At 41.4% G+C, this 25,649-nt stretch overlaps 1 protein-coding gene across 2 annotated transcripts in view; it reads left to right on the forward strand.

Moving 5' to 3' along the window:
• Positions 1 to 25,438, forward strand: part of zfhx3b (zinc finger homeobox 3b) — a 330,171-nt gene extending 304,733 nt beyond the window's left edge. For both annotated transcript variants that reach the window (XM_086287421.1, XM_086287429.1), the window contains 5 exons: positions 8,777 to 8,913; positions 9,488 to 9,688; positions 12,838 to 12,961; positions 13,382 to 18,907; positions 19,419 to 25,438. In XM_086287421.1, coding sequence (XP_086143547.1) covers positions 8,777 to 8,913; positions 9,488 to 9,688; positions 12,838 to 12,961; positions 13,382 to 18,907; positions 19,419 to 21,163 — 7,733 coding nt within the window. In that variant the 3' untranslated portion in view covers positions 21,164 to 25,438. The remainder of the gene's footprint in view (positions 1 to 8,776; positions 8,914 to 9,487; positions 9,689 to 12,837; positions 12,962 to 13,381; positions 18,908 to 19,418) is intronic.
• Positions 25,439 to 25,649: the final 211 nt, after the last annotated feature.

Below are 25,649 nucleotides of genomic sequence, written 5' to 3' on the forward strand. Positions count from 1 at the left end.
AAAATGAACGAAAAACTGTCTCAAGCACAAGTTTAATGACGAACAAGCTTAATGTAAAACTACACCCCCCCACAGCGCGTTCTGTATGTGCATCACTGGATCTAATTATATATGAAAAGCTCTGTTTACTGATTCTGCTCTGGTTTCTGAGAAGGAAAAAAAATGGCCCGAGTTTTCTTTTTTATGCCCAGTTTATTTCACTTGTCTGTGTTCGGAAAACAAGGCTGGCAGTCAAGACATTTCCTATTGAGTAGAGAGATTTCTCATAATCGTGACACTGAGCAGTAACGGGCTTGGATAGATGCTTCTCACTTGTCTAACTTCTTGTGTTACTGCAGGATGTTTTGATTTACACTAGTCAGGTTAAAAGCTGGAAAACAATTCAGACCTTTTGCATACCTAAGTTTTTATAAGGTGCAGCAAAAGAAAAAAGAAAAAAAGAAAAAAAAACTCATCACAGTGTTTGAAGCCCAGGCTTTGTAAAATGTCTTTGATATTCGAACTTCTATTTTAAATGAGGCTGAGTTGTTTGTGCTCTTTGAAAGGGCGACACTCTTCTTTGATGGAAGAAATAATGATATGCATGCCTGACTGAATATGGCTAAAAGTATGTTTTAGCACATCAAAATAAAGCACTTTAAAAAGCATTAAAATGAGCTGGCCGATTAATAATTCACTCATACCTGTGGTGCACAGGAAGACGACTCCTCGCATTAGGATTCCTCCTTTTTGAAAGGCATGCAATTTGATACAAGCATATTCAGTTCCTTTCCTCCCCTCTGTCAGTCGCTAATCACCAAATAAGTGTGTTTCTGTGTTTTCACAAAGGAAATATGTGCTTGCATATGAAAAATTTACAGCTTCCCAGCAGCTTATTAGAAACGCTTAGTTAAAAATAGCATTGCATTAGGGAACCAGGTCTGAGGTTCTGTTTGATGTCAGTGAAAAGGTGGGTGGGTAGATTGGGATGCTGGGTTCAAGGCTGTGTTGTCAGCAAAAGGTAGACAGCTGTAGTTTAATGGAAGGGTCTCTTTTTGTGCTTCAAACTTTTTGTGATTGATGAATACAATGCCCATTCAAAACGTGTGCAAACCTATCTTGTTGTTGTGGGGCGGAGGGGGCGTGAGGAAGACCTCAGAATCCATTTGGTAAACACGGGAGCTCTTGTTTGGGCTGGTGATTGCCTGAAAATGTTGTGCAGCGCGTACGCAAGGGGTGTATATGTTAAAATATGGCATATGAGCATCTTGGCCAACCTGTTATTTATATGAAAGGTGCTCAGTCTCCCACTCTCTGAAGCTGAGCTGTTTCTAAAGTCCATCATTAGAACTACTGAAGTATTTCTTCTCATCGTTGTCATGTAGCTGTTGGAACAGAGCACAACATTGTTCCCTTACAAATGACAGTCACTGTCAGACAGACGGCATTAGCGAGCACAGAAAAAAGGCTTCCTCCTTTTTAAAGCCTCTGTCAATCTTATTTTTTCTTTCTTGTTCCACAGCTCCTCAGTATTCATTAAAATCATTTAGAGGTACATCAGAAGCCTTTGTAAAATGCATATGTATTCAGCATGTCATCTCTTGAAAGATGCCTTCATTATTCTGGTGTTTTATTTAATTATTTATTGCAGAGATAATTCACATATGTGCACGTGAAGGCACTCAGACATATTTAAATGCCATATGCTCGCAAACTCTGCATACATGGGGCAACTTTTAATGATTAAACAGCTGACTGTTGATCGTGCACAGAAATAATGCACATTTACAAGTAAATCCAATGAATACATTAAACAGAAATATGTATATATATATTTCAACATGATGTTCACATTGGTGCCAGCTGCAACTGAATCATCTGGCATGATTAGTAATTCAGAGGGTCATTTTTAATGCCAGGTATGAAATATGTATAAATGGATAGCCATGAGCCTCTTTCCTCTCTGTCTCTCCACACTTTCTTCACCTAGCTGAGACAGCACAAGCTAAAGGAAAGAGTTTCTGCATAGGAATGGAATCCTTACCTTCATTAAAGCAGGTGGTGTATTTATGCAGCAGCTGAATGTATAGGAATGCAGCAGGGCGGGAGGGTGGCAAGTATAGGGGAGACAGAAAGATGAAGAGAGCATGAAGGTGGGTGCAGGGTGGGGATTGGGTTGTGTTAATACACCGGCAGACTTGGGCACAATGTGGTTTGACAAATTTAACATAAATGTATGGGAAGGGCTGTGTCAAAGTATGTGTGTGTGTGTGTGTGTGTTTGAGGGAAGGTGAGAGGGGTAGAAAAATATATAATTCTGTCAATTCTGGGACAGTCTTTGAAAAAAAAATCTGCTTGATAATATTTTATTCTTTATATCTGCACTTAAAAAAGTTTATAGGAGCCGGAGCAAGGTGGTGAAGGCAAGGGGTAAAAAAACTATTTATTTCAGCTACATATATATATATATATATATGTTTTCCTCAAACTTTCATGCTTTTCATGCTTTTTCATCATTTTTAACAAGTGATGAATGAAATCTTGAATCTGTAAGTATTTGCAGACATTCTTCTAAATTCTTTATTTCTCTTAACAAAGAGCCCAGAGAGTGATTTTGACACAGTTTATTGGAGCATTAATTAAAGGTTACATACAGGTTCTTACCGATTTGAACTTTCACAAACTGTTTTTACACTACATTTGTACAAATAGTCACGGTATTTTTATCACTTCATGATGCCCCAAAACCTATTTACTCGACTAGAAAGCAACTCAGACATTAGTTTGTGGCTTTCTCTGTAGCATGTGCCAATCCTGTGTCAGTTTTTCTTGATCCTTAATGCTTCTCCAGCCAGTTTTCTCACATATGTGTTAAAAAAAATTGCTCAAGCATTCTCAGTTAAACATTGACATTAAACCTGTGAAATCTGTCAAAACAAAGACTAAGCCGCTAGAGTTTCCTGTAATATGCATTTGTAAGTGAGTGAATCTGTGTGCGTTTTGGGCTCCGCATCCACCTGTTTTTATGTAAATGTGCAGCATGTGTGTGTGCACTCAGCTCTGCTGTGCGTAAGGGAAGCAGATGTTGTGTTCTGCACCGAGGCTACTGCATTTGATCTGTATAATGAACTAGATGATTAGCATCCCCTAGACGCGGCACTGTGGCATTGCAGTCTGCTCCTTTTTTTTTCTTCTTCTGTTCTTTTTATTGAGCTCCATATAATACTGTTAGTCTTGTGCTGTTGCTGCCTCACAAACAGACATGCTAAACGTTATGAATTGTTTCCCAAATAACACTGGAAACACATAGACTTAATGCTGGCTGCGGTTGAAAGTTGAAATTGCAGCCTTATGGTTAGTTGCAATCAAATTACTCACGTTTATGTTATTGTTACTCCAAACTGTGAGACGTTCAGTGCGGTGGTGATTTGTTATTGCTTTTAAACCTTGAGTAGCATGAGAAATCAGGAGACAGAGCAGCGGAAATGTTTACATATTCATAGCACATCCTTTCAGTGTTTGTCATCCCTGAAATTATAATTCCTTTTGTCTTTGAAGATAATAGGCCATAAATTGTCCTTGTTTGTGAGCCACCTCCCTGAAAGCTCAGTGTTTATGAGTTTTACCACAGGCTGTCTAATAGCCAAGCAGTACTGTGTCATTTAAAGGTGAACAACTCGTCATCCAGTTGTGCAGTGGTCTATAGATGAAAAGAGCCGCCGCTAATTAGCATCTCAATTTATACTGCACAACGCATGCTATTCTCACTCCTTCTTATACAGTTTGTTATAAGAGGGACTTTGTTTTGTTTTGTAAATGAAGAATGGTTTTATATATAAATCCAGGTGTAGCCCCAATGTCAGGTTTTTTGTCGAAGGTCCCTGTCTCTCTCTCTCTCTCTCTCCCTCTCTTTTTTTTTTTATTATTAATGCAGAATAATTATCTTGGAAATATGAGGTGAGATGGAACACTGCCCTTTATTGCTCTGTGCTCTGACAGGGGCCGTAGATTAAAAAAACCAGGATAGAAATGGGGAAAGAGAAAAGACAATATTCAGGTATTGTTTGCATAGCGGTGAAAGAAAATGACTTGTAGCATGGGGAGTTGAATCATCTCCATATTAATGGCCAACTTGCTGAGGGAATAGAGGTGAGGATTTTCTGCGGTGCAAGAAGCAGAGAGCTGCGGGTGCATGAAGGTCCCGGCACTGTGAAGGTGAAAGGTTTCTGGGTGCTGGGGATCAGAAGAAACGGTGTTCGGCAAGAATCATTGAGTTTCACTATAGTGAGGAAATTGTCGACTGAGCTTAAGTTTAAAATGATTGGCAGACTCTGGCTGTTCCGGGCAAAGTGACAGTAAAGTTATATGACCTTGTTGGCATGGGCAGAATGGATAATAGGCTATGTTTTTTATAACTGCTGCCTAAAACTGATGGTGAGAGAGAAGCTATGGTAATGAGAGAGGCTCTGGACACGATGAGGAGCTCGTCTCATTCTGTAGGAGGAGAGTTCCTCTCCTAAACACAAGAAACATTTTTCCTGTCTCCAACATCCTTACATACCGTTTACTGTAACTCACATTTTAGAATATGGATAACCTTTCACAAGGACAAAGATTAATGGCAGCTGTGATTGCACTCCTGCAAGAATTCAATGGCAGATGACCTGTTGTGGTTAATTTAGTCTGTGCTGTGTCAGTCACTCTGTCCGGCAGCCATCTTTTTTTTTTTCCCCCCCTTGAAAGCACAACAAGGCTGTGATTGCTCCTGAGACTGGTGTAGTGTGCTGACAGCCCCTTTGCTGCTTGAATAATACAGTCCAGCTATGGGGGAAAGACAAGGTGCCAAAGTCCAATTCACTTACGGGACTCGACAGCACAAAAGCCTCTGGTTTACGGAAAAGGGGCATGAATTAATAATCACCTAATTGACTCTTAGTTTTTTTCTCCACTCTTGCTCTGGCTTTTGTGCTTTCAGACAAAAGCCCACTCTATGTATCTGTCAGAAGACGTTTGCTGCGGATGGGGGCACTGTGTCTAGAGACTGGGCAGAAGAGGTCAGGTTGGCAGGCAGACTCTGGGCAGTTAAAGGGTCACTGGCAGACGTGGACACTCCAGTTTTCTCTGTGTGAACAGGATGGACACTGATGATCTGAACGAACGCTGAGGTTGCATAAACACGCTGTAGTTTTAGGAGCTTTTAAAGCTTTTTAAAGCTTTTAGAAGTTCCACCACAAGACATAAAGGGCCCAGTAATGAAGATGTAACTCCACGACTGACTTTTTCTAATGACTGCAGTATTATCCTAGATGGCAATTTAGTTGGGGTTTTTTTTCTGTGCTCTTACACCTTCTATTTTAATACCACAAAGTAACACTAGACTTTACCTTCAACTGCCAGCTCCTTCTGACATCAGTAACAAATCTCACCATGGACCGTAAATGCTCCATCGGGAGGCAATGTTTCGGTCATTAGTTCGGATCACCTGTTCACACTGCAGATATGTGTGTCACATGTGTGAGCTTCGGACAACAGTGTCCAATCTAACATGTCAGACTGTACATGACCAAAAACAAAAAGTTTTATCTCTATTTCATACTAGTTTGTCAATGTTTCGGTCATTTTTTTTCATCACCCTTGAAGAGAAAAAAAATCTGACACAGTAGTTGGATGTTAGTCACGGTGCCGGTGAAGGTGTTGGGGTGTACTAGTCTTAGGAGAATGCTATTGATTTATGGAGTCCTAACTGGCCGTGACGAGAGACTGCATCACAGTAAGCCTCCCCTGCCCTCCATCTGTCCTGCTCTCACTTTTACACACTCATGAACATAAAGCACCTGAACTAGAAAGCGGCTGTGCTTTCAACACAAACTGCCACTTGTTTCACCTCTCCGGTGCTAATTGAGAAATTAATGAAAGCAATGTGAAAGTGGAATTGACTTAGTTATGTTTGTCCTCTTAATGATAAGAGGGGGGTGGATGCGTGATACTTTGTCCCTGCTTACTTGCTGTACTGTATGTATGTGCTTTGCTGCTAAGTTAACTGTTCTTAATGTTTGCGTGAGGGTTTTTTTTTCACACTTTATAACTCTCCCTCAGTTAAAGAAGTTGGGTAATTATCTGGGAATTTCAATTACATTATTATCTAAATTGTAAGAGTTGTTTTGATATGTTTCATTATCTGTCCTTGAGAAAAGTTATCTTGACGTATGAAAATTATGGTGGAATGCCAAGGAGCTACCTATTGGTGCAGAAATGGTGTTTATAAAATATGACATGCAGTGCTGTAGGAAATATAGATAGCTGTGTGTCCTTAAGGAGAAAGTATTACTGTTAAATAAAATTATGAAGCCATTTCCTAAAATGTTGGGGTGCTGTGTAAAAATGTTTATTTTAATTGAAAATAGTACAAAAGACAGTTTTTAAAAAAAAAATATTTATATGCTTATTTAAAATTTAATGCCAGTGGGTTTGCCAAAGATATAGACAATTGAAATGTGAAGGTGACCGGAGATTTTTTCTCCTCGAGAGATGAGTTCAGGGGAAGTAGGAGTGGACTGAAGTGGAGTTGAGGATGAATTGGTGAGGACAGTGCCATGACTGAGAGGTTAATGTCAGGGAATGGGAGGTTCCTTTTGTTTAACATTCCCTTTGTTTATTGGCGGATGTGTTTAATAGGATTGACTGTGACTGGACCCTAATAGGGTCTCCTTTGCTGATCCCGGTGACTCTGGGAGATCTTGCAGCCTGCTCTGGCCAAAACCAGGTCCCCCACTGGGTAATCAGCTCAACTGCCCTCATCCTGATTGGAGCTGACATTTTAATGTCTGGAGCAGGAGCGTGGTCAGCCCCGCTTAACCTGACCCCCTGCCAAACCAACCCTCCCCTACCAATGCCCTCTGTTCTCAATTTGCCCTTCCAGGACTGTACAAATCAGGGCAAATTTAACTCTTTATGGGCTTGTTAGGGGTTCAGCGAGACAACTCCAATACTTTCACCATGAATTCTTTCCACTGGTGACAAAGTGGGGTGCCACTGCAGCTCCCCCTATACAGGCTCTATGTGGATTTAGCTCCTCTCTGAGCCCACGCTAAACTGCTCAACTACAGTCGTGACTCTCTGTGCACCACCAGTTTCTCCTTTCCTTCATGAAGTGGAGTAGTCTAAAGTGGTTTGCAGGCGATGTTGTGTGAGGCCTTGCTGTACAGAAATTGTATTTTGGTGATATTAGCGTTGTTTGCATTCAAAGTTTATATATGGATAGATAGGATTGCAGTGGAAATCACATGACATTTCCATACACCAACACGTAACAATCCAAAAACATACAATACATAAAAACATACAATACATAAAAACATACAATACATAAAAACATACAATACAAACAGACATTTTCATTGCGCCTTAGGGATGTTTTGGCCAGACTGTTTAGACCTATTTTTGTTGAGGGGAAAAAAGGGCAATAGCACCATGGAGATGGCAGCACTTTAAAAGAGGAGGAAAGCGGATGCCTGTCACCACTCGCAGTAGTGTTTGCTTTGCTCCTAACACGGTCCCGATAAATGCATTGTAGACTTGGTAATGCAGTTCGCAACAATTTACTGTCTGTTGTTACTGTCTTTGTGTTTGGCTCGGAGGCATTTCCAAAACAACCAACAAGCCAACTTTGAACCAACATTCAAAGTAAATCCAAAGAATGCAGTAAGAAGAATTGCCAACCAATTCAGAATGGCTGTAGCACATTTTGTGAGCACCAAAGTGTAGTTTAATCTTGTAAACATACTTAGGTATGACTAATCATCAGTCTCATGCCGTCATTGTATCTAGCGGCGGGTTTTTTCTTTGTTTGTTTTTTTTATCTTTGAAAGCTTTTTTGTTAAATGAGAGCTTGTTATCTTGTGCATCCGAACTTTGGGCGTAGTGTCAGGATTTTGTCAATGCTTTAAGAAAAGGTTTTCCCATGTTGCTGCTCCATTTTCCTCTTTGTCACAGACTAATCGTGCAACCTACAATGCGCTGAAGACATTTGGTAGCAGAAATACAAAAAATCTTATTGGAACAAAACAGCTGATAAGATTTCCCAGCTTTGCTTGATTGAAATCTTCCATAAAACGGTGTGATCACTCCTTAAATACATTTTCTTTTGAGGCAAAACTGTGACTTAATGGATAGGTACCTGAATTAAAACTCCCCCCTCAGCTCTCTCTATGCAGTTTAAACAAAAAGTTTGGTTTAAGCCAAAAAAGATATGTTATTTTCTTGTTGCACTTGTTTTTTCACCATCCAAATATTGCAATAATAATGCCATATAACAAAAATCATACTGTAATATATATTTTGCATTGCGTCAAATTTGACAGTCGCATGTATGTTGCACATGAGTTCTCATGGACTGAAGGGTAATCACGGAAAGAGTCAATGTTTAGAGTAGTTTAATACTGGTTTGGATCATCAGCCTTCTCTCTGTGGAAGAAAGACTTTGTATGTCTTGTCTCAGGTTTTGAACCTCATATGGACTGAAATTGTGGGGGTATGAAACCTAAATCTGCAACCTGCAGAAAGCTAATATTTTTATTAGCACTTTCCAGTGTTGTATAATATTCTTACAAGCCAACAGTGAAGCAGACATTTATCACTCAGCAGCAGCAGCAGCAGCAGCAGATTTGGAAGACAAAATGTGAATAATTTTTGTTGTAACAACAACCCCTCTGCTCATTTACCATTAAATGCACTTATATTATAATTAAAAACTCTCCTCCTTGTTTGCGTGTGTCTTTGTGAATGTGTCTCTCTTCAGCTTTGTCCGGCCACTTGGAACGGCACCAGTCAGGTTCCCCAATTCCTTCCAAAAGGCCCTCTTCACGGTCAGAGGCCTCAGAAAGCCCACTCTCCTCGAAACGACCCAGGACAGCTGAGAAGGGTGCTGCGGAGCAGGTGAGAGTTCCACACCACAGTATTTTGTGAATATTGATGCCCTCAGATGTTCATAAAACTATTTTCCAGACTTTGAATTAGAGGTTTCTTGCTAAAGGTTATATCATCCTTAATTACCAAGCCCTCATTAAAAGTCTAAAACTTGCACATCATTTTTAAAAAAAGTACAAAAATATACTAATAATTTTCAGTTGGTTATCTCACCGACTTTTTTTATATTATGCAGAAATCTTCTTTTCAAATATACTCAAAATTATATTAGGCTTCCTGCTGCAGTTGCGCTGCTAATTGTGTATAAGGTGGAAAATCAATATAGTATTTGACAGATGAGAGCACTTTGAAGTGGGTGCCAGGACTCAGCGGTGCTTGGTATTACACACTTGTCTGTGATCAGAGGGATCTGCCTGCTTCAGGGAAGAGGCCCCCACTCTATCCCTGATCCACCGCTTCTCTTCAAGCAGGCCCACCATGATCAGTGCACCCATTTCACCCCATTAACTCTTTGTGGATCTGTGTTTCCTCTCCTCTCGCCTCCCCGTCTCTCTTCCTCTGTTCTGTCTTTACTTTCACCCAGATGTACCAGTGCCCGTACTGCAAGTTTACCAACACGGATCTGAATCGCCTCAGAATGCACGTGATGACACAGCACTCTGTCCAGCCCATGTTACGTTGCCCGTTGTGCCAGGACATGCTCAACAACAAGATCCACCTGCAGTTTCACCTCACACATCTCCACAGCGTGGCACCCGATTGCGTTGATAAGCTCATTGCCACAGTGAGTTCTGTATTCGGTGTATTTTGCATGTGGTTGGACACAGCAGGGTTTATTACCATGTCTCTCCTTATTTCTTTATTTTTATTATTTCTTTAATCTTTATTTTTCCAGGTATATTGAAATTGGCTTCTCTTTTGTTAGGGTGGCATTCATTAGCTTGACTGTAGGAGTATTTTTATTACTCTGGTCATTTAGCATTTAGCTCTGCCATAGCATTAGCATACAAATTTACTACAGCAGCTGAGAAAAATAAGTGGATGAAAAAAAATGTCCTTCCAACTTTCACAAGCTTTATTGCATGTATAGCACCTAGTTTTATTCCAGTTTTCTATCCACACAGACCAATCTCTCGGAGTGTTATTATCTCCAAATTCTTTTATACTTAGTGGTGAAGGCAAGAAAGCAACCGCTAATCAAAGCTCTAGGTCGAGAGTATTGCTACGTACTTATATTATGGCCAGTCAGGGGACAAGCAGTGTGTCAGGTGAAGGACTGTGGTAAGGATTCATTATTGTCGAAAAGAATAGCAACTCACTGCTAATGAATCCCCTTCCACTGAAATGCCTCTGTATCTGTGTCATTCTTGCCCTCACTGCTCTAAATTGCGAGCACTCAGTCAACACAAAGAATGCTGTTAATTGTGTAATGGCTACAGGCAATCCCATTGGCTTGCTGCAAATCATCAAACCTTTTAAGATGCATACTTTTCTTCTGTTTTTTTCTTTTCTTTTCTTCTTCATTGTCTTAATGTACCCATAATCAGAAAGGCTTTTCCAGCTCTCTTCTAATCAAAGTCATCTGGGGAGGGGAGCTTGTAATCGGTTTTTGTGTTTTTTAATCATTTCAAGATGAGCGGGTCTCTTAGCTCCCAGTTCATTTATTAGTTCACTGACATTATTGCCATGTCTATGATCACCTGCATGCCAGTCAAAACAAGGCCTTTTACAATTTGTGGTGAAACTAATGTGACACTGCTTAATCAAAATATAATGAACAGTCAAACCACTTCATGAAATTTTAATAAAACCAACTGAAATGTTGTTATTCACCACTAATCTGACTAAATTACAGCTTATGGAGTTCTTTTTTATTGTTGTTTTTGTTTTGTTTTGTTTTTTTAAATGCAAGTGTGCACTCTCAGTATTATCAGGGAAAGATTTGGCTGGTTTGTAACACGAGCCCTGAAATCTTTACCTGCCGCAGTGCACTGGTACTTACTTTTGTACCTATGCAAAAAAATGTCCTCGCATCTTTTAATGCTCATCAAGGAGAAATAAAATTTTATTATCCCCGTTTTTATGTAAATCACTGAGCAAACCTTTTTTCTCTTCTATCTTGTGAAGCTAAATAGCTTGCTGGACAATCAGCGAATAAAACATTGCTCTGTCTGCTGCCTAACCATCTTCATCTCCCATCCAGAAAGTAAATGGCAAGCACATTAGTATGGTAGACGGCAGTATTTATTTCTTTTATAGAGGTAGTAATGTACTGAACCACTACAAGAAGAGATAGAACAGAGGTAATATAACACACATTAAAGCCAGCACCTTTTTATAACTAGTGAATGCAGATAGAAAGGTACTTTATCTTTTTCACATGTCTACTGAGAGGAGCCTGATTAATTTTGAAATAGGTGACTTTTATTTCTTGCCAAGCATGCATAATGATGCATTCACTCTAACAACCTTCATCCATTCGTCCACTTATCGTCTTTCCTTTCCTTTCAGTTAATTTTCTTTCTTTTGCACGTCTGTAATGCTTTTCCCTGACATTCAGTGGATGGATGGATGGATGAATGGATGGATGGATAGATGTAAAGAGATGATAGATAGAAAACTATATGTATAATATATACATACTCCTCCAATCCTCCCTCTCTGATTTTATGTCTCATTTTCTGTCTGTGGAAGATAGGGGTAATGAAAATAATTGTGCTTCATTAATTTGGAGTCTGACTGGATGATAGCCATTTTGAACTATGTTTGGCAATTAGGCTGTCCAAATTAAAAGTGACCTTGGGATACTCTGCTCCTGCCTCTAATCGCCTAATGAAGCAGTTGTCTAGAAACAGTCAAATTTGTAATGTAAATTTTTTTAAGCGTTTCTATGCTGGTTGCACTAATTTTCTATGTTTCATTTTTAAGAAATAAAGAGGTAACACAAACAAAGACGGGAATGTGTGGATGTCTTCTGGTAAATGTGTGACCACAGTTGTCATATAGTGTTTGACTTTGGGATATAAAGGATTACACCAGACCTCAAAAATCCTGTTGCTTCAGGGCAGATTCTGCTCTATTTCGATCTCACCCAGAGGTTATATGACATGCTATGGTACTTTCGGTTGTGTTCTCACTGTTATTAGAGGAGTAATTAGAAAGCATACAGAATATGTTCTGTGTATAGACCAACATTTATACTTGGGGCCCAGCAATATGCAAGATCCCTTTCCTCTTTCGTGTCCCTTATGCAAGGCACCTTTAATTGGTATTACTTGAAAGAACTACCAATCAAAAGTCTTAATATAGAGGCAACGCAGAAGGAAAAATGGGAGAGGTGATGTAAACTGAAATGCAACTCGTAGACTGAAGATTATTGCTCTGCTTGTAAAGTTAATTGAAAAAAGGCTAACAAAGGTAGAGTCTTATTACTAAATTAAACTCTATGGAATATTGCTCACTGGTGACCTGTTTAATGAGAATGTTTAATGAAGTGTCAGGTTTGGGGGTGAAGAGGGGCAATCAGAGGGCGAAATATGAGCTAAGTTAGGGGAGAGCAGCAAGAATAAACAGATGTTGTGCAATCAGTTACTCACGATTGACCATAACCCTCTGAGACCAGGGGGAAGCTAGGTTCATCTTTCTACTTTATTAGTACGTACTGTGTTTTGTTAAGTAATTAGCAAACAAAAACACTAGTACTCAAGAAATCTATCTCATTTCTTGAGGGATGACACAAAAGTAGCCTTTCTTCTGTCATGGATATATGTGGGGGACTGGAGAATGTATATGTGAATATGTATGTATGTAAGTAGCTAAGTAACGTCTTTGTGTATCCTCTTGTTTGTGTCAGTATTCTTTCATGTAGTCGTTTAAACTAAGAGATGACATTACCTCACCTGTTTGCTCATTCCTTTACAATTGCTTTTCCAGGTGACGACAACTGAAGCACTACCAGCAAGCATGTTCATACCTGTGCCGAGTCCAGACAGAGAGCCACAGAGCACCCCTCATGCTACATCCAACTCTAACGCTGAAGATACAAAGAAGCAAACTGGTTAGTATCTGTTTGTTAAAAGCTATGTGTTCTGTAGTGAGCATGTTAATGCACTTGGTGTATATTAATGAGATTCAGCTACATTCTACAACCTTATACCTGTGTAATAAATGAAGATTGTTGTTGTTGTTGTTGTGTATTTACACTTTGGAAAAGTCAGTATTTATTGCATAGGCTGGAAAAAATTGTTATTCCTGAAGCATTTCACAATTTTGGCCTGCATTCACACCAACACATTATGAATGATTGTTGGTGTTTGCAGATTTTGTAATTAGTCAGTGCTTGGCTTGTTTGTTTTTTTGGCACCTTTCCATGCCACTAACACACTGAATGTCCTTTATTGATATTACTGGAAAAATTCCACTCAGCAAATGTAGAATCTGATGAATGGCTATCTTCTCTTGACTTATTTATTCACAGATGCATCAGATGCTGATCCAGAAAAAGGGGTGTCACTCCCTACTGAAATAGCTGAAGCTCGCAAGTCACCTCTGGAAGATCAACAATCAGAACGGGAGGATGCCACAGGATTCCTGTGCTGGAAGAAAGGCTGTAATCAATTGTTCAAGACCTCTAACTCCCTACAAATGCACTTCAATGAGGTTCACAACAAAAGGCACCAGTTGCCTGTTTCAGATCGGCATGTCTACAAGTACCGCTGCAACCAGTGTAGTCTGGCCTTCAAGACTGTGGAGAAATTACAACTCCATTCACAATATCATGTGATCAGGGCAGCCACCATGTGCTGTCTTTGCCAGCGAAGCTTCAGAACACTACAGGCGCTGAAGAAGCATTTAGAAACCAGCCACCTGGAACTGAGTGAAGCTGACATCCAGCAGCTGTATGGGGGATTATTGATGAATGGTGACATTATGGCAATGGGTGATCCAAGCCTTGGTGAAGAACATGGAAGTCTGGGAGAGGATGACAAAGATGGAGATGAAAGTGATCCAGAGGAAAAACAAAGCCCGACAGGCAGTGACTCTGGCTCACTGCAGGAAGATTCTGGATCTGAACCTAAACGTGCATTGCCATTCAGAAAGGGCCCAAACTTTACGATGGAGAAATTCCTGGATCCATCTCGTCCTTTTAAATGCACTGTATGCAAAGAGTCTTTTACACAGAAGAACATCCTTCTGGTTCATTACAACTCTGTCTCCCACCTACACAAGGTGAAGAGGGCTCTTCAGGAGTCTACTACTGGTCAACCTGAGCCTACCAGCAGCCCTGACAACAAGCCATTCAAGTGCAGCACTTGTAATGTGGCATATAGCCAGAGTTCAACTTTGGAAATCCACATGCGCTCTGTTCTACACCAGACCAAAGCTAGGGCAGCCAAACTTGAGGCAGCAGGGGGGATCACTAGCTCTGCAAGCGCAACTGGTTTAAGCAGTGGAGGATCCGGCATGAGCACATCAACATCAAGTCCAAGCCCAGCCAGCAACTCAAACACTAGCTCCACCAACCACAGCTCTTCTGGGAGTCAGGCAGCCCAGAATATTCTAGGAGGAAACCACACAAGCCAGACTCACAACACTGAAAACCAGGGGAATTCCTCGGTGAGCTGCCACTCCTCACCATCTGAGAACCACGAAGTGAAAAAGTCCAAATTTTCAGACATTCTCTCGGCAAGGGGGCAACAGCAACAGCAACAGCTTCAGCAGCAACAGCAATTGGCTCAGGCTCAAGCCCAAGCTCAAGCACAGCTTCAACAAGAGCTCCAGCAGCAAGCTGCTCTTCTACAGTCGCAGCTGTTCAACCCAGCACTTCTGCAGCACTTCCCAATGACAACTGATGCACTTCTGCCTCTGCAGCAGCAGCAGTTGCTGTTTCCTTTCTACATCCCTGGAGCAGAATTTCAGCTAAATCCTGAGATCAGCATCAGCAGCTCAGCACTTGGCTTAACTGGATCCCCCAGCTCTTTGCTTGAAGATCTTAAAAACTCAGCCCAACAGAGTTGCTTGCAGCAGCAATTGATGCACCACCACCTTCAGCAGCAACAGCAGCAGCAACAACAGCAACAACAGCAGCAGCAACAGCAGCAGCAGCAACAACAATCACACTTGCAGGTTCAGAGCCAAATGGCGTTGCTGCAACAGAGTGCATCACTCCTCCAACAAGCTGAATTAAAGCAGAAACCTCCCTCCTCTCAGAATGACAAGGACAGAGAAATACAAAGGGAGAGGCATGCAAGCGAAAAAAATGGGGACTATGTAAATAAGGATTCTGCAGACAGCAGGCCAAAAGAAAGGGAGAGTCAGCATATTTCAATAAACATAAACCATGATACTGGCTTGCCTCCACCAAGGATTGCTTCAGATGCTCGAGGAAATGCAACTAAAGCCCTGCTGGAAAATTTTGGGTTTGAGTTAGTAATTCAGTACAATGAAAATAAACAGAAAGCTCAGAAAAAGACAGCTGGACCTACTGGATCAAGTGGTCCAGGTGGAATAACAAGAGTCATAGATCCCATTGGGGGATTGGAGAAGCTGGAATGTGAAGCCTGTGGCAAGCTGTTTTCAAACATACTGATTCTGAAGAGTCACCAGGAGCATATCCACCAGGCTTTCTTTCCATTCCGATCCCTTGAGAGGTTTGCCAAGGAATACAGAGAACATTATGATAAGCTCTACCCACTGAGACCGCCTACACCAGAGGCTGCTCCAGCTCCACCACCTCCCCCTCCTCCACCCCCACCTCCTCCTCCACCCCAAAGAGCTCCCACCCCAAATATACCTGTGTCTAATGCCTCACTCACACCTCCAACCGTGCCACCTCCACAGGCACCAGTTCCAATGACACAAATACCCATGCCAATGGATTTGCCGCTCTTCTCCCCACTTATGATGCAGCCCATGTCTCTTCAGTCCCTGCCTACTCAGTTGCCTCCCCAGTTGCCGTCTGTTGAGCCAAGCCTGGCCTCAGACCTGGCCCAACTCTACCAACAGCAACTGACACCAGCCATGCTGCAGCAGAACAAGAGACCACGGACACGCATCACCGACGACCAGCTTAGGGTCCTACGACAGTACTTTGATATCAACAATTCACCAAATGAGGACCAGATCAAAGAGATGGCAGACAAGTCAGGGCTTCCACAAAAAGTGATAAAGCACTGGTTCAGAAACACCCTTTTCAAAGAAAGGCAGCGCAATAAAGACTCGCCTTACAATTTCAACAATCCACCAACAACAACTCTGGAAGACACTAAAATTGATTCCAAACCTCCTTCTCCTGAACCTCAGAAACACGAATACTATGGAAGCAAGAGATCATCCAGGACTAGGTTTACTGACTACCAGCTAAGAGTTCTGCAAGATTTCTTTGATGCCAATGCTTATCCTAAAGATGATGAATTTGAACAGCTCTCAAACCTTTTGAGCCTCCCCACCCGTGTTATTGTTGTGTGGTTCCAAAATGCGCGTCAGAAAGCAAGGAAGAATTATGAAAATCAAGGTGATGGAGGGAAAGATGGTGAAAGAAGAGAACTGTCAAACGACCGATACATTCGCACATCTAACCTGAACTACCAGTGCAAGAAATGTAGTCTCGTTTTCCAGCGTATATTTGATCTAATAAAACACCAAAAGAAGCTGTGTTACAAAGATGAAGATGAGGATGGACAGTATGACAGCCAAAATGAGGATTCAATGGATTTTTCCCATGAATGTTACACTCCCTCTGGGTCTTCCTGTCACACCCCAATGCCCTCCTCTTCGAGTCTCTGCCCACTTCCACCCACGACTTCAGCATTCTCACACCTCCCTTCCACCGAGAAAGAGGAGGCATCACCAGCAACCACCTCAAACCTCTATGATGAGAAGCCCAAGCAGTTACCAGAAATAACCGCTGATCCGCGAGAAAACCAAACCTCCATTAAGCAGGAAATTGTGCACCAACCTCAATCTGAGGTACAACACCAGAGACCACAGAGAGAAGAGAAGATCCAAAATGTTTCTAAGCCCTCCAAGCATTCAACTCCTTCCTTTTCTCAGCAGCAACAGCAGAGTGGTCTGTCAGCCTCACAGACAAGCCAGCCTTCATCACAAAGCTCTCACATGGGCCTCAATCCACACTTGACCTCTGCCACACAACAACTGGCACAGCAGATGATCCCATACCAGTGTGAGCAGTGCAAAATTGGCTTCCCCTCCTTTGAGCACTGGCAGGAACACCAGCAATTACACTTCCTTTCTGTGCAAAATCAATTCATCCACCCGCAGTTCCTCGACCGTCCAATTGACATGTCTTTCATGCTTTTTGATCCTAGCAATCCTCTCCTGGCAACCCAGCTAATCTCTGGGATGCCACAAATTCCAAGCAGCTCTGCCACCTCTCCGTCCACCCCAACCTCCACTATGAACTCCCTGAAAAGGAAGTTAGAGGAGAAAGCTAGCACTAGTCCAGGAGAAAACGATAGCACAAATAGTGGAGAAGAGCCACAGCGAGACAAGAGGCTTAGAACCACCATCACACCTGAACAGCTAGAGATCTTATATCAGAAGTATTTATTAGATTCTAATCCTACGCGTAAAATGCTTGACCACATTGCTGTTGAGGTGGGTTTGAAAAAGAGAGTTGTGCAAGTGTGGTTCCAGAATACCAGAGCCAGAGAGAGAAAAGGCCAGTTTAGAGCTGTTGGGCCAGCCCAAGCTCATCGTAGGTGTCCTTTTTGTCGAGCTCTTTTTAAAGCAAAGACTGCCCTTGAAGCACACATTCGCTCTCGTCACTGGCATGAAGCCAAACGTGCTGGATATAATTTAACTCTCAGCGGTATGTTACCTGAGCAGGAGAACATGCAAATAAAAATGGATGTTCTTGATACATCAGGTTACTCCCAGCTACCCCCTACTACAAACAGTGATGGACAAAGCTCCTCCATGTCACCCATGAACAAAGGCTTGGACTTGTCTCCAAGGGGTCTACTGAGCCCTTCGTCCATCAAAGTTGAAGGAATGGAAGACTTTGAGAGTGCCACAATGTCCTCTATGAACCTGAACTTTGATCAGAGCAAACTCGATAATGATGACTGCTCTTCTGTGAATACAGCCATTACAGACACAACCACAGGTGATGAGGCTAATGCTGATAATGACAGTGCTGATGCAAAGCACAGCCAAAATAGTGGCGATTACCTGTCTAAGTCTGGGGGCACAGCTCCCATCCTTGAAAATGATGACCAGATGTCCTCGGGACTAGTGAGCCCTGCAACAAGCTATTATGCTAAGGACTATGAAAATGAACATATGATTGACCACAGTGAGACGTCCAGTCTGGCTGACCCCTGCTCACCAAGTCCTGGAGCCTCTGGTAGCAGGAGCCTTGAAGGTGATAGACCTGGCCAAAAGCGCTTCCGAACCCAGATGACTAACCTCCAGCTGAAAGTGTTAAAATCCTGTTTTAACGACTACAGGACACCTACCATGCTGGAATGCGAGGTACTTGGCAATGATATTGGACTTCCAAAGAGAGTGGTTCAGGTGTGGTTTCAAAATGCTCGCGCGAAGGAGAAAAAGGCAAAGCTCAATATGGCCAAGCACTTCGGAATAAATCAGACGTCTTACGAGGGGCCGAAGACTGAGTGCACTTTGTGTGGTGTTAAATATAGCGCTCGCCTCTCTGTTCGCGATCACATTTTCTCCCAGCAACACATCTCTAAGGTGAAGGATACTATTGGCAGCCAGATCGATAAAGAGAAAGAGTACTTTGACCCAGCTACTGTCCGCCAACTTATGGCCCAGCAAGAAATGGACCGCATTAAGAAGGCCAATGAAGTTTTAGGATTGGCGCAGCAACAGGCCATGCAGCAGCAGGGGATGTTTGATAACCCTGCAATGCAGGCTTTAAATCTCCAGTCGGCCTATCCAAACCTGCAAGGTATCCCACCTGTCCTTTTACCAGGGGTTGGCAGCCCCTCTCTTCCCAGCTTTAACTCATCTAATTCAGGTACGTCACTATTTGGCATTTTTTCACTACTAACATTTCAGGTTTAGAGTTGCAGATGGGTTTTCTCAACTAAACTAGTTTAATAAATGATCATCCATTGCTACAGGAAGTACTGTGTATTTCCAGGCATCAGATCTAACTATGAATCCATCTGCCACATATATTCATTAACACTGATGCAAATATATCTGACATAATTTAATGACCTTTGCCATTGTTGCTATTGTTGTGCTATTATGTACCCAACCTGTCTCAAATGCTAACACTTAAGCTTTAGACCAGAAAATACCACAAAGTACAAGGCTTTGATTTTGTGATATTTGTAGTCATTTCACAAAGCTTTTTATGATTCACATAAAAATAAACGTTTGCCTCTTTTGTATCACCTTTCAGTATTGTTTAATTAATTAGTTTTGTTACAGCTGAATAATCTTTTAAAAAGGCACTGCACTACCATGAAATGAAAACCTATTAAGTCTTATTTTCTTGTCTGTATTTGACACATTTGCAGCTTTAACTCCTCCAAAACCTTCAAACCTCCTGAACATGCCTGGTGCCAGTGTTCCCTCACCTAGCCTCCCCACGTCTGGATTGCCCAACAAGCCTCCCTCCTCATCGTCTCTCACCGCATCCAGCCCAGCCCAGACCAACACGTCTACTTCCCACTCAAACTCCACCTCCAATTCCACGTCCTCAACCAGTCAGTCGCGACCTGAACCCCCCAAAGAACGAGATGCTGAGAGAGTAAAAGAGAAGGAGAAGGCCAAGGAAAAGACAGAGAAGCCCTCAACTCCATCATCAACTGGAAGCACCCCCGCCCCTTCCACTTCTGCTGCCAGCGCCAAAAAGGAGAAACCTGAAACAGCTGTTCCTGCCACTTCTATGCCCACACCTGGAATGGAGTATGTGGTAGATCCTGCCCAGCTTCAGGCCCTCCAGGCTGCTTTGGCATCAGATCCCACAGCTCTCCTCACAAACCAGTTTCTACCCTACTTCATGCCTGGCTTTTCCCCATATTATACCCCTCAGATTCCTGGGGCTCTACAAGGGGGCTACCTGCAACCAATGTATGGTATGGAAAGTCTCTTCCCTTACAACCCAGCATTGTCACAAGCACTGATGGGCCTGTCTCCAGGGTCCCTACTGCAGCATTACCAGCAATATCAGCAGAGCTTGCAGGAGGCACTACAGCAGCAGCAGCGGCAGCTTCAGCAGATCCAGCAACCCAAGGCGAGCCAAACTTCAGTTCCCCCTCAAACCTTGGGGGATCGCAAAGATTCTGCCAAAGATCCAGCGAAATCAGAGGAGCAAAAGGGCAATCCACAAAGTGAACCTCCCACTTCCTCCTCGTCCTCCTCCTCCTCGTCCTCCTCCTCCTCTTCTCATACTACAGTACCCTCCGAGCAGAATGAGATGGATGGCAAACCTGTGGACACCCATCTAGACCAGTATATCGTCCCCAAGGTGCAGTATAAACTGGCATGCCGCAAGTGTCAAGCTGTTTTCACCAAGGAAGAAGCGGCTATTACCCACCTTAAATCGAACTGCTTTTTCGGTCAGTCTGTGGCAAACCTGCAAGAGATGTTGCTGCGTGTCCCCGGTGGCGTAGGTGTAGGGGCTGGAAGTCTCTATGACTGCCTGGCTTGTGACACTACGTTGGATGGGGAGAAAGCACTCAGTCAACACCTGGAATCGGCATTGCACAAACACAGAACAATCAAGAGATCGGTCAGAAATGCCAAAGAGCACGCTACTAGTTTATTACCTCACTCTTCAGCCTGCTTCCCCAATCCTAACACCGCATCTACCTCGCAGTCTGCCACTCATCCCATCAGCAGCCCTCCTCCCCCGCCAACAACATCAGCCACCATGCCATCTTCTGCTGTCTCCTCATCTTTGTGCTCCTCCTCTACTACCCAACTCAACACCACAGCTGCCGGAAAACCCTGGCCCCAGGCCCCTTTCCCCAGAGCTTTAGCTGGGAAGCCCAATGCTAGTCCCTCCTCTTCTTCCTCCTCTTTTCCTCCAGTGTCCTCACCTTCAACGGTTACCTCAAGTTCATTGAGCACCTCAGGAGTTCAGACCTCGATACCAACAGACGTCTTTACCGACGAGTCTGACTCTGACAGCAGTCAGAAGTCAGCAAACAGGCTGGGCAGGACGGCGGAGGAGCCGCAGCAGCCTGGCTTTGTCAAAGACAGTAATAGTTGTAGTAGTAATCTTGCTAGTGTAGGAACAGACTCCATCAGATTGTAAAAGAGCTTTCAGTGATGGACGATATTTAAAAAAAACTCCCTAAAAGACAAAAAAAAAAAATCCAAAAATTAAAAAAACCCATAAAAAGCAGCAATGTTAAAAATACATTAAAAGTATACAAACCAATTTCAGAAAAAGATGTGTAAAGACTAACTGCAATTCCAAAGCTTGTAACCAAAAATTTTAATGTTAGTGGATTGTTTTCCCATATCAACATGCTGGTTTTCATTTTTGTATTTCTTTGTTTTTCTTTTGTTTTTGTTTTAACTCAACCGAAACGCACCGATCAGCCACAACATTAAAACCACCTGCATTAAATTGTGTATGCCCCATTGTGCCAGCAAAATAGTTTATGACCCATCAGGGCATGGACACTTGACCCTTCGGTGTGTCCCGTGGTTTCTGGTACTGGGATGTCGGCTGCAGACTGGGATTGCGTTGAGGTTGGGGGAGGTTGAAGGCCAGGTTAACGCCTTAGGTTCTTTGTCGTGTTCCTTAATCCTGCTGTGCGGTTGGTCAAAATACCATCCGCATGAATGCCAAGGTTTCCCAGCATCACACTGTAACGAGGTGAACAATTTCTTTTTTTTAATCAGCTGTCAGTGTTTTTAATGTCGTGGCTAATCTGTGTACAGGCATACTAATATGTGAGAACAGAAAAAGATCGCTGCAGTTACGTTTTGGGTAATGGTGGAGGAATGCTGTACTGTATGGCAATGGACTGCCTCAAAGTTGACAGATGGCCCAAGAACCCTTTTGAAGAAATGCAAGTCAACGAGCTGTCCCTTTGTTTTGTAATAATTTCTACTTAATAGCACAGCCACAAAAAGCCAGTATGTACTGTATGGGAGAATAGTCTATCAGTTTTCTTGCTATTTAAGCATTCAGATACCAATGGCTTGCAAAAGTGAAAGAATAATGTAATGTCTATTTTATTCTCAGGTCAACAGCTCACAGATGTTTTTCTGTTACAGAAATTCATGTTTTCACCTTGTGTTTCCAACAGGAGATGAGCATTATTATTGTTTTCTTTCTGAACTTGATTTACTAATAGAAAGTTTAAGTTGAATTAAATTTTGATAAGGCATTGTTTCTGGGCATTCAAATAGGGTCAAACGATTTGCTGATTTCAATATCAGAAATCCTTTCAAAGTGGGGAAGTTACAGTCCCGATGATCCCATACAAGGAAAGCATTGCAGACGTGATAACGGGCGATGAATAGTTTTAATTAAAAAAGAAAAAAGAAAAAAAAGAATCAGCCTTCTGTATTTATGATAGATACAAGCATTTTTGGTGTTAAGTAGAATGTTGCATTGGAAACGAATTTAAACAGTATGGTAGGTTGGAGGAAAAAAAAACCTTTATGTACATTTAGCTTTTGTATTGTCCAATTTTATGACACTTCATTTGATGTTGTCTTGGTCATTCCGATAGTCTAGATTATGGACAGGTAATTTATCGAAACTTTATTTCTGTCTTATTCTTAACTTCTTGGGAAACATGAACCCAAATGCCCCTCCTGACAAGGCAGGATCCTCTTTTAGCATTATTTAAATTTTATGATTTGGTTGGTATTGCTCTAACCAAAATGAAAAAGATAATGGGTGAAATATTGAAAGTTTTATTTAATTTAATTTTTGTGTTACCTTTGTGCACTTATCACTGTCTGACTCCTATTTTTCACTCTTCGTTTTCCTCTCTCGGCACTTATTTTTCTCTCTCGCTCTCCTGTGTTTGTAGATATGTATACAAAGCAGGTCTTTTGTTCTTCATGTAGTGTGGCTACGGTCTTTTTTTTTTTTTTTTTTTACCTTTTTTTTGTCATAAGTGAAAATGAAAAAAGAATACTAATAATAATTCTCACGCTTTAAGACAAAAAGAAAATCCAAAGACTAAACACTTTCACCATTGGTGCATAAAGATGAGAAAAGAGGGTTCTTTATACTTGAGAATTTGTTGCTGTTTTTAGAGGAAAGAAACAAAGTTTTAAAAGATAAAGGAGTACGCATCAGAGTTGCCGATTTTGCTTCTTTGCAAGCAAACAGGTGGCTTTTTTACGTAAATACCAAAAACCAAAAAGGGCCCTTGTCCTTGCATTGTGGAGTAGCACCGTTACAGAGCCATTGCAGTTTGTAAGATAGAGGTTATTAATCTTTGTTTGACTTTTGTCACATTCAAATGTCAATTTTTTTAAGAAAATGTATAAGGTCTGGTCTTCAAGGACATACGTTTTGCTGCTAATGTAGAATTTTGAGGAAAAAAAAAAAGAGTACCTAGATGCATGCTCATTTTGCTTTTGGCTAAGCTTTAAAACAAACAATAAACCAATTTCTTGCCTCTGCAACACCTTTTTTTTTTTCTTGTTGCAAAAACGGAACTTTGAAGACTGTGAATATATGTTCCAAAGGACATTTTGCCGATTTTCTTTTTTTTTTGAATAGACCAATGTTTAAAGCCAATGATCTATAACGTTTGTAAAGAACAGTGCATTCCAAATATCACAATGGATTTTTCTTAAGCAAGGACTGATCCTGTTTCATTTGATTGCTTTTAATTGTCACAATCTATTTTTTCCTCATTTTTGAAGTGACTGTAAACTGTTGTGTACATTTTTTGCATCATTGGTTGCTGAAGAAAGCGACCCCCATATGTCATTTTGTGCTGGCATGGAACGTTGCTGAAAATCCCTCCATCCAGTCAAGGTTGTTGCTCACTTGTTAAGCAAGTAATAGTGGTTACCAAAAAATGTATATAATACATCTGGTACTGATGCGTCTCATAGGTTTAGTAACATTTATACCAGTCGACCTACAACTAGTCTCAGAGGGGAATAACGGCCGTTTTGCTGAGGTGCTGTCGCTCAGTCACTTGTTGCATGTGTCTGCAGGGTGCCACTTCCACACATAGATTACAGGTAGAGACATCTTCATTCCAAAGCATTATGTCTGGAAAAAGTAGGAGGTTATTTTTGAAGATGTCTCTTGTTTTCAAATTGTTAGGATGCTTTCATGTCCAAAGAAGTCACTTACTTCGTTTTGTTGCAATGGAAATGGATGTGCGTAGGTACCACGCCCTTCTCCCTTATGATATCATCATTTTAATTTGTCTTTTTTTTTTTTAAACCAAAACCAAGACATATTTAAATTTGTGGAGAACTACTTTTTTGGCCACTATTGTATAGTCAATATATTTTGCCCTAATGACTAAAAAGGCACAATCTCAAAGGTGTTTAAAAATGCTACATCTTGTAGAGAAATGGTATTTGGTGTTAATACTACAGCATGCTGTTGAAAGTCAGTAGATCTGGTCTGCAAGCTTGCTACGTCTCAAGTCCAGTTCCCTGAAATACTGTTCACTTGTGCTTTCTCGTGTTGAAAAAAACCCCAATCCTTAAGTTGTACAGTTTTTCCTCAAAATATGTTTGCTTTATTTTATTTTTTAGATAATCTCAGACATGTATTATTTTCTTAGAAGTATTTTATTTTATTTTCCGTGTATTACTTTTTATCATAAATTAACACTAGCTTTAAATTGAATTGCTGAAATTGAGAGACAAAAACGAAAATTATGACCTGGCCACTTTATATTCATTGTCTCAATGATACTTTTTGCTTTTTTTTTTTCCCAAAGTGTAATCTTTTGGGCTCTTTTGTGGAAGACACAGTTGAGGTCTTCACATTAGATTCAGCCAGCATGTACTCTGTATGGGTTTGTGTGTTTATGTAAGTGTGCGTTGTACGTTTGTGCGCGTGTATGTGCGTGCGTGTCATAAGAGCCAGCATCAATTCAATTTTTTTTTCTTCTTTGCCTTTAATTATTATTATTTTTTGGTTATATGTTACTCACCAAAACAAGCTGAACCACGAAGCTGGATTGTGAATAACTGAAATTCAGAAAATCTAATTTAAAAGATAACGATTGGAAATGAGAACGATGATACCGAAGCACTGAGCAGTTTTTACTTTGATTGAATATATGAATGTGGCCAAAGCTTTATGCAGTTGAAACACAAAGGAAAAAAAAACGTGCCCCGGATAAGTGTATATTTTATTGCGGCACACAATGCTATTGTGGATACAGGGATCCACCTCCTTACATTTGGGATACTTGATTTTAATGGACAATTACAAGAGAGGGATAAAGACAAGGTCTTGCTGTAGAGGTCATCTTTTGCCCACTGTGAAAACGAAAGTGTACCTGTATACAGATATAGATATATTTAAAACCAAGACATCAACTGTTTGTTTTCTTTTATTTGTTTGTTTGTTTTTTGAGATGAAGAAGGAATAAAAAGAAATGATAAAGGACTCTGGGAAGCTTTGGAGATCTTGTTAGGAGGACAAGAGAGGCTCTGGGCACACAAAACTGGGCATGGGAGCCAAAGCCAGGCTCAAAACAGCTTTAAAAACCACCTCCTTATTTGATTACTGACAACTCTGTAATGCGAATGGACTCTGGAACCAATGGACGTGTGTCATACACAGA

Source organism: Aulonocara sp. 'chitande type north' Nkhata Bay, linkage group LG1 (assembly GCF_057382095.1).
Source record: "Aulonocara sp. 'chitande type north' Nkhata Bay isolate Kocher_YH1m ecotype deep benthic linkage group LG1, A_spYH_male_GT1.1, whole genome shotgun sequence".
Classification (NCBI taxonomy): domain Eukaryota; kingdom Metazoa; phylum Chordata; class Actinopteri; order Cichliformes; family Cichlidae; genus Aulonocara; species Aulonocara sp. 'chitande type north' Nkhata Bay.